We start from the raw sequence: 9,092 nt of genomic DNA on the forward strand, positions 1-9,092 counted from the left end.
ACGCTGACGGCAACTGGGATGATACTGGGATTGACTGGGACCACCCAGGGGGAAATGGGGACCATGCTGGGACAATGTTAGGGGGCAACTGGGATTATGTTGGGGTGCAACTGGGACCATCTGGGGGCAACAGGGAGCTGCTGGAATCATGCCAAGGGAGACTGGGATCATACTGGGAACAAGTGGGAGCACACCGAGGGCAACTGGGATCATACTGGGAGCATCTAGGAGCATGCTGGGGGCAACTGGGACCGTGCTGGTTGAGACTGGGATCATAGAGGGAGCAACTGGGACCACACTAGGGGTGACTGGAAGTGACTAGGAGCAACTGGGATCATGCTGGGAGCAACTGGGAGTGACTGGGACCATGCTGGGAGGAACTGGGATCATGTTGGGGGCATCTGGGATATACTGGGAGCAACTGGAACTATGCTGGGCGTGACTAGGAGCACGATGGGGGCAGCTGGGATCATACTGGGAGCAACTGGCCCCTCCCGGGGGCAACTGGCATCCTACTGGGAGCAACTGGAACTACCCTGAGGGCAACTGTGATCATGCTGGGAGCAACTGGAATTATAGTGGGAGTGGGAGTGACTCTCAGGGTAAGCTCCGTTATGCATTGAAACCAAAAACTTGGCATACATACTACACCGAAACGTATTCTCTAGCTTTGCTCTGAAAACCACTGGGGGATTTTTGCATTTTCCCATGGAAAACACCCTTATGGAAGATTCAAGAAGCATCTGTATCACTGATATACCCATGCAGTGGCATAAAACGAGTTGAAGACAAAACTAAGTCACCAAGACCACTTTTTTTTCTTCAAACTAGCCATCTGTTCTGTTTCCATCACTTTCAGCTTTGTCTGCCAGATCTCTCTGAAGATTTCTTTGAGGTTTGTTATTAAAGGATCTCCTCCCGCATTTCCTTATCATTTCACCTAGAAGAATTTCCAGGAAACCAAAACTTTTGTAAGCACTATACGTCACCCATCAACCACGTGTTCTTCTGTGCCTAGCTCCGCGTCTAAAGCACAGATCTGAAGGTAGTTGTCAGAACAGCAACTGCAAAAGAACAGCTCTGTGAGGTCCCCAACACAAGTCACAGCTACCGATCGTGGCCGAATCACATTATCGCTTCCCACCCCGCTTCATCCCTGGCGACGCTTGCCCTCCCGGTCCTCCCGCATGCTGGCGGGATGGCCCCCAGCCTGACTCATGCTACGTGGGGATGAGCCACAAAGGGCAGAGCGTGGCTCCCGCAGGCCATGGCCGTCGCGGGGTCGTCTGCGACGCCGCCAGCCGGGCAGTCCCCGAGGCCCCGTGCCTGTTGCCCCCACGCACCTTCTTTGGTCTGGGCGTTGGTGATCTGCAGGTCGCAGCTGGCCGCCGTCAGCTTCTCGCGGCCCATGATCTGGAGCTTGAGGTCACGCAGAGAGATGTAGAGGCCGTTGAAGGTGACCGTATCATAGTTCAGCTTGGAGAAGAACTTGTAGTGGACACGCGACATGGTCGGGGCCGGGCAATGCCTGCTCTGCGACGGCATCTACCGTGGCAGATGATGATGGCGCCCGCCCGGCTCCTCCCCGCAGCCTCGTGTCCTGTCACCCCCTGGGCCTGTCACTGAGCCGTGTCCCTCCTGTCACCCCCCAGGCCTGTCATTGACCCGTTTCCCTCCTGTCACCCCCAGGTGTCCCTCCTGTCACCCTGCAGGCTGTCACCACCCCGTGTCCCCTCCTGTCAGCAGCCAGCCAGGACAAGACAGCCTGGGGGAGATGCAGCATGCCTTGCTGTGGGGCGCTCGGCTGCCCGCGCCGCAGTGACAGTGAAGGGAGGGGACATCTCAGGCTGTTGGAGCGTAACTTGTGTGTTTATGGAAAGTTCAGTCAAAGAAGCCAGTGGCCATCTAGGTTGAGTGCCATAAACCAATGTACTTCCCAACTGTGGCACATCCACAGCTGCTTGAACTCTGCAGAGGAGGACTAAAGAGTAAGGAATGAACCATTGGCGTTAGGAGGTGCCCCAGGACAATGTTTCTTGCTCTCTCAGTCATCGCAGCTGCTGCTGCAACAGCCCCAGCACAGGACATCATGCCTTGAATTAGGAGGTCTAGTTCTGCTGAGTCACATTCTACAGCTTGCAGCCGTTTCTGGGCTAACTGGCGATTCCTTTCTGTCCATGTACATATAATACAAAAGGCTTGTTGTAGTCTGGCAGGGCTAATGAGGGAGCTTCCATGACTGCTTGCTTTAGCTCTTTAAATGCCTTCTGGGTTTCCAGAGTCAGGAAACCCTTTTGATTTCAGTGCTGTCCTCTATATCCAAGGGATAGTTATTTTTGCTATTTCTGTCTGTTTGTTTTTCCTGTTACTAGTGATTTGGAAGCCTAGCTTTTAATATGGTAGCCTTGCTTATAAGCCTGTGGTGGAATACAAATTATACCTATTCATTCCATAATTTGGCCGTAGCCACAGTCCACAGTACGGCAGCGGAGGCAAACGAGCCCGACTGTTGGATATGCACTTGTGGTGGGTTCACCCTGGCTGGACGCCAGGTGCCCACCAAAGCCACTCTATCACTCCCCCTCCTCAGGTGGACAGGGGAGAGAAAATATAACAATAGGCTTGTGGGTCAAGATAAGGACAGTTTAATAAAGCAAAAGCAAAGGTCGCACGTGAAAACAAAGGAAAACAAAAGATTTTATTCTCTACTTCCCATCGGCAGGCGATGTCTGGTCCCTTCCCGGGAAGCAGGGCTTCACTACTCATAGCAGTTGCTCCCAAAGACAAATGTAAATAACCAGTGCCCCCCCTTCCATCTCCCTTTACTTAACTTTTATTGCTGAGCTGACGTCATACGGCATGGAACATCCCTTTGGTCAGTTTGGGTCAGCTGTCCTGGCTATGTCCCCTCCCAGGATCTTGCCCACCCAAAGCCCTCTGGTGAGGGCAGGGGGAAGTGTTGGAGAGACAGCCTTATGCTGTGCAAGCACTGCTCAGCAGTAGCCAAAACACTGGTGTGTTGTTATCAACACCTTTCTAGCTCCCAATACAAAGCACAGCACTATGAGGGCTGCTATGGGGAGAATTAACTCCATCTCAGCCAGACCCAATACAGGCATAAAGAGCCACCTGAGCAGGGCGGGAGTAAATGCAGGCACCCTGTGTGGAGAAGGGGCAAAATGAGCCTCCCCAAACAAGAGAGGGGGAAAAACAGCTATCCCGAGAGGGACATGGTGAAAGCAAGACAGCCGGACAAGGCCGTGGCCAAACTGGATGCCCCAAGGGGAGGATAAAAAGAAGAAAGCCTCCCCAAGTGGAGCAGGAGCCAAACTAGCTGCCCTGAGCTGAGCAGGAGTAAAACTAACTGCCCCAAGCAGGACTGGGGAAAACTAGATGAGCCAGGCAGGGCAAGGGCCAAACCAGCCAGCTCGAGCAGGGCAGGAATAACAACCAGCTGCCTGATCAGGGCAGGAGCAATACTCACTGCCCTGCAAGCAGGTCAAGGAATTAAACCTGATGCTAAAAAGGCACCAACAAACATTTTTCAGAGGTCCAGGGTGAGAGAGCAGTTGGGGCAGCCAGCCAAGGTCAACCCAGCACAGTTGCTGAAGGTGTTTCTTTGGTAGTGCTAGTTCAGAGTCAGCCCGTGGCTCTATCTTGGGGGCAGAGAAAATTCTTTGGAAATGAACCTGTGAGAGACCAGGTGCTTTGCCACACGAGTGTCACGGACACAGTCCTGTACCCGGGCAGAGTGGAAAAGACACCCTCAGCAACCCGAACGTGCCAGCCAAAGCTGTGAACAGGCACACTTACAGCCCTGGGCAGGTTTTTATTCATCCAGCCCATGCAGCTGCAGGAAGAGGTGGGAGCTCTGCTGGCAGACAAACAGCCCTGCGCCAGCAGCGTGTGGGGAGCTCCAGTGACTGCCGGCTCCAGGAGGTGCCTGGGCTGTGGCGGCTGTGGTGCTCGATGGCCTCAAGGGGACATGTCCCCGTGCAGCCCCGTGTCACAAAGGGGCAGTGATGCGGCACCTGCCCGGCGCTTGTGAGCACACCTGGCCAGGTCTTGGGATCCTGAAAAGCAGGCCAGCAAAAGCTAGTTGGGCTGAGCTGGCCTTCGGGATAACTCAGCTCCTTCCTTTGCTACTTGCGTGCCTACATTTTTCCAACCATTTATCATCTACTGCTCAATTCTCAACTTCCATCCTCTTTCAAAGGTAATTATGATTTGACTTTCAGGACAGATCATAGAGTAGGTAGATACGGGATGAAAGTACAGGCTGGTCTGTGCGTTCCAAGCTGCAGGCTGAGCTATTACACCTTGATAGGCTGGCCAGAGATGGGCTATGGGTAGAGTTCCTGTTTGCTATTTCCTTACCGTATCCTAGGATAGGTAAGTAGGGGGTGGCAGTGTAGTCTGAGGCGTTGGGCTCAGCCTAGAATGACAAGAATCCTGCCCTGACTGAGGCGGTAGGAAGGGAGACAGAAAAGGAGCACGGCAAAGGCAGCCATTAAAATAGCGGCCGAAAGCCGGTCACTCCCGCATCCAAGGTGAGCAAGTGTGGGCTGGAGAGCCCGAGGGCTCTGCTGCTAAGGCTAGCCACAGGTAAGCAGCAGGTCCTCTTCAGAGCAGGTGACACGCAATGCAGTCTTTCAAAAGGGCCTTGGTAATTGCTGTCAGCCGGAGTCCTGTGACAGGGACAGTGGGGCCATCAGCCTGCAGCTCGACAGCGGTTACAAGTGCCACTGAAACACTGTTGATGGCGCATGCTGTTCTGTGGGTTGCGTTTGGGGTTTTTTTTAAGCATTTTGTTGAGCTACAGTTATTTCTTTGTGATCAGGTGAGGGGATTGGTGCTGATCTTCTCTTTCTGGAGCACGTCCTGACCTCCTTTGTCATCCAAAGCTTTCCCCTCTGTTCCTGAGAGGAGTGATGGCCACAATGGGGAACGACTCCCGTAAGTAACGGCTTCACCAGCAGGCTTGGGCTTTGTGAATCCCCAAAGGCAACGGACGTGGCTGGTGCTCCATCCCTGCATGTGCTGACAACCTAGAGTGAATTCTGGGGCATTTCCTGATAGCAGCCAGACTTAGCCAGGTGCTTCCGATTAGACGCAGGAAAACGCTCCTCTGTCACTCCTCTGCCACTAGTACAAGACTTTGAAAGATGACCTCGCTCGTAGAAAGATCTGACATCGGTCGGGTTACCTTCTGTGCTAGACACTTGCTTGTTTTCATCAATTTACAATCAGGAACAGGGGAGACTTGACCTGCTAATCCAAGTCTCGAGAGGGAAAGAAGGTAGCCCTGGGCACAGAAATCGGAGTGTGGGCTTGTTGGACTTTTGGCAAAATAAGCAGGGGAACAGCCTATTTTCCAAAACTGTTTCTTGACCAGTAAATATCAACGGCAGCGTTAGGCTTCCCCCAGTGTTTCTGGGTTGGAGGTTAGAGTTGGTTGTCCTGGGTGCTCCTGTACAGAACTCGACTTTTAAAAATGGTTTTGTGCAACAAAATCGTGTCATCTCTTTTCAAATGTCATTTCCCTGCAGTCATTGCCAAGGGAATGGCTCCACAACAAAGGATCCTCTTTCCCCCGGAGAAGATTTGCATGGATTGGCAGCAAAGACAGAGAGCTGGAGCGGGACTGCACAACCTGGGCAATACGTGCTTCCTCAACTCCGTCCTGCAGTGCCTGACGTACACAGCCCCTCTGGCCAACTACCTGCTCTCTCGTGAGCACAGCCAGTCGTGTGAGTACTTTTAGGAACATTTCCTGGTACATCTGTTGGGCACTTCCCCAGGATTCCCAGCATCTGGAATTTGATTTAGGAGAAAAGCAGCCCTTCTTTGTCAACCCCACGAGGAGCTGTTCTTTGAACGCTCAGGCCTAGAAGCCGCTTGTCTTATCTAGGCGTGTTCATCTTCAGATAGGCACTTCTTTCTAGCCCCGGGTCTTGGTCCCTATTCCTGCAAGTCAAACTCTCTTTGCTTACTGCACAGAAAACTTCTGTCAGTTAAGCATCCCTCTGAAGAAAGTTTTCTACGCACTAAAATGTCCCGGGCTTGTTGGGACGTTGGCACCTTGGGAGGAGTGGAGACTGTTCTTAAAACTTCAGGATCTCCATGAGGTTTCCCATCGCTATGGCTATTTTGCTAACCTGAGGAGCTTGCTTCCCTCCCTCCCTCTTCAGGTCGTCAGCAAGACTTCTGCATGATGTGCGTAATGGAAGCGCATGTTAACAAGGTCCTGCATTCCTCAGTCAGTGCCATCCAGCCTAGCGCTGTCATCAACGTCCTCACACGTAAGTCATTTCAGGTGCTTTTACAGGTTTTCTCCCCTTCTTGTAGGAGAGAATTACTAACTTCTTCTTTCTTAGGAATAGGAGAACATTTCCAGCTTGGCAGGCAGGAAGATGCCCACGAGTTCCTACGCTTTACTGTCGATGCCATGCAGAGAGCTTGTCTGAGTGGAAGCAGCGAGTAAGCACAAGCAAATTACCTTTTCAATGTTCCCGAGCCCTTTGGACTCCTTGGTGTACTCCCACCAAGGAAAACCTATGCCCAGGGCTTTCAGACAAAGCAAGACTCTTGGAGGAGATCACTCTCTGCCTTACCATTTATTTCCAGATTGGACATGTCTTCTCAAGCAACTACCATCATCCATCAAATATTTGGGGGCTTTCTGAGATCCAGAGGTACTTTTCCGCAACTATTGCTCAACTTGGAATTGTCTGTGCCCTTCTGTTGGCCTGTGATAAAGAGCCGATCGTGTGACTGGCGTAGTAGGTATGAAGGACGGAAAGTGGCACAGCCAGTGACTTCCCCTATCGCTGAGCATTTTGATTTGCCTTCCAGTCACGTGCTTGAGCTGCAGAGCAGTTTCCGATTCCTACGAGGCTTTCCTGGATGTCCCTTTGGATATAAAAGTAAGAGGGTTTATAGCTGTGTTTCAAGCCATCCCAAGGCCCCTGTAGCTTTCCGGAATCCATGCGGTTGACTTAAAAACGTATACTGCGAACACAAGAGAGCTTGGTGGAGGAGGGTCGGAAGTGGAATGAGCTGTGTCCTTCTGGGGAGGCCATGGCAGTGGTCTCCTTGTAGGTGCTGGCTTTAAGCTGGACAAGTACGAATTATCCTCTCTGCACCCTTGACGTACTCTCATCCTTCTTCCTTTTGCCCTCCCTCAGCACCCCATCTGGCTCCCAGGCTGATGGGTTGTATCGTTTTCATTATTGATGACCCTGCGGTGCCACAGGGAAGTAGCTCCCGATAGCCCCGGGAATCCCTCAGGAATTCAATTCCCTGAGGGAAATGTTCAGCATCATACCCTCTTTCTGCCTCCTTCTGGACACTGCTTGCGGGTTCACAGTGCGCCTCCTCAGCGTCAGCTGCCTGGGTCTTCTTGTCAACTCCTAGTAAGTGTTTGGGCAAGGGCATTGCCCGCAGCTCACTGCTCTCCTTTCTCACTCCTCCAGGCAGCCTCTTCTGTCACTGCAGCTCTGGAGGACTTTGTGAAACCGGAGCAGCTGGATGGTGAAAACTGCTTTAAATGTAGCAAGTAAGATGATTACTAGCGACACAGTAGTACTAGATCCTGCGGGAAGGTGCTGCATGTCATTGAGCAGAAGTCATCATTTCACATAGGCTTAATGCACGATAATGAGACGCAGCTTTTTTTTAATATGGCCTTATGGTACTGAATAGCCTTAAAATAGTGTAAGGATGTGTGAGACATGAAAGCTTGTCTGGTCTTCTTGGGGGAAAATTGGGTGCATTTCAGCACTTGGCTCTGTGCTTGCTTTCAAGATGTGACAAGATGGTTGCCGCCTCCAAGAGGTTTACAGTCCATTGCGCGCCCAAGGTTCTCACAGTGTGTCTGAAGAGGTTTGAAGGTTGCACCGGCAGGAAGATCAGCAAGGTGTGTATGCCACTGGAGGGCAACTTTCTCTTCCCGGAGCAGGAGATTTCCCAAAGCAGTACGCTCTTTCACAAGCTGTTCATGTTGGGTTTTTCGTGTTCCCTTCCGAGGAGAGGAGAGTTCTGGTGGGAAGACAAGCATGTACTCTGCTCCGACAGAGCTGCTTTGGCTGGGAACAGTTTCCTGCCAGCCAAACCATGCCATGTTGAAGGCTATTTCATGTAGTACTTCAGGATCATTTCTGAGCCGTCCTGGTCTCCCTGTAGGTTGTGGAGTATCCCAAGTACTTGGATCTTCGGCCATACATGTCCCAGACAGCTGGAGAACGGCTCCTCTACACCTTATATGCTGTCTTGGTGCATCGTGGTGACAGCTGTCATGCAGGACACTATTTCTGCTACACAAAGGTAAAGAGCAACTTCCTAGCAGGGAAACAATGTGTGCTGGGGAAGACAAACCTTCCCGGCAGTGTAACTGGTGGCCAAGGTTTGGAGGGAGAAGGTCTCCTTAGGGGCTGGATTGGATTTGCGTTGGCGTACTCTTGGTTCTGTAGTTTTCCGCCTGTGTTTTTGTGGAGAAACCATGCGGTTCATCTCCAGAGACTGATGCCTTTCTTTGCAGGCCAGCAATGGACTGTGGTACAAGATGAACGATATGGCTGTGAAAGGTTGTGGCATCCAGACAGTTCTCAGGCAGCAAGCCTATTTACTGTTTTATGTCAGGTGATGACAAGTATTAAAATGTGTTCAGAATACGTTTCCTTTTCCTGGCTTTGCTATTTTTCTTCTCCTCCTGCATGTTTCTTTTCCTGTCATAGGAGACAATTATTACCTGCATCCTTCAGTGCTGTTGAATCTGAACTACCCCACGTCAGTCCTTATCTTCCCTTGCTGGGCTTCAGGCTGCTGCCCTGGTGTAAAGTGCTACTTGTCTGCTGTCTGAAGCTGGCTAATGTAGAGAAGAGTAGTTAAAGGGGGCCTACAGGAAAGATGGGGAGGGACTCTCTATCAGGGAGTGTAGTGATAGGACGAGGGGTAACAGTTTTAAAGTGAAAGAGGGAAGATTTAGATTAGATATTAGGAAGAAATTCTTTACGGTGAGGGTGGTGAAACACTGGGAGAGTTTTCCCAGAGGGGTTGTGGATGCCCCCTCCCTGGAGGTGTTCAAGGCCAGG

The 9,092-nt window shown here is 51.5% G+C and overlaps 1 protein-coding gene across 1 annotated transcript; it reads left to right on the forward strand.

The window, feature by feature from the left end:
* The first annotated feature begins 4,785 nt into the window (after positions 1-4,785).
* Positions 4,786-8,889, forward strand: LOC128135803 (ubiquitin carboxyl-terminal hydrolase 42-like). Its single transcript, XM_052774882.1, has 11 exons — positions 4,786-4,956; positions 5,550-5,750; positions 6,192-6,302; positions 6,378-6,480; positions 6,628-6,695; positions 6,856-6,926; positions 7,476-7,558; positions 7,807-7,918; positions 8,185-8,325; positions 8,540-8,640; positions 8,736-8,889. The coding sequence occupies exons 1-11, from the start codon at positions 4,932-4,934 to the stop codon at positions 8,887-8,889; spliced, it is 1,170 nt and encodes a 389-aa protein (XP_052630842.1). The 5' UTR covers positions 4,786-4,931.
* The last annotated feature ends 203 nt before the right edge of the window (positions 8,890-9,092 follow it).

Source organism: Harpia harpyja, chromosome 24, assembly GCF_026419915.1.
Source record: "Harpia harpyja isolate bHarHar1 chromosome 24, bHarHar1 primary haplotype, whole genome shotgun sequence".
Lineage (NCBI taxonomy): Eukaryota > Metazoa > Chordata > Aves > Accipitriformes > Accipitridae > Harpia > Harpia harpyja.

What these genes read in the sequence shown, in the direction of transcription:
- LOC128135803 (XM_052774882.1), top strand. Translation starts at nt 4,932, where the DNA reads ATGGCCACAATGGGGAACGACTCCC. An exon ending in TCGTGAGCACAGCCAGTCGT is followed by an intron (nt 5,751 to 6,191) that starts GTGAGTACTTTT and finishes CTCCCTCTTCAG; the next exon opens with GTCGTCAGCAAGACTTCTGC. An exon ending in TGTCTGAGTGGAAGCAGCGA is followed by an intron (nt 6,481 to 6,627) that starts GTAAGCACAAGC and finishes ATTTATTTCCAG; the next exon opens with ATTGGACATGTCTTCTCAAG.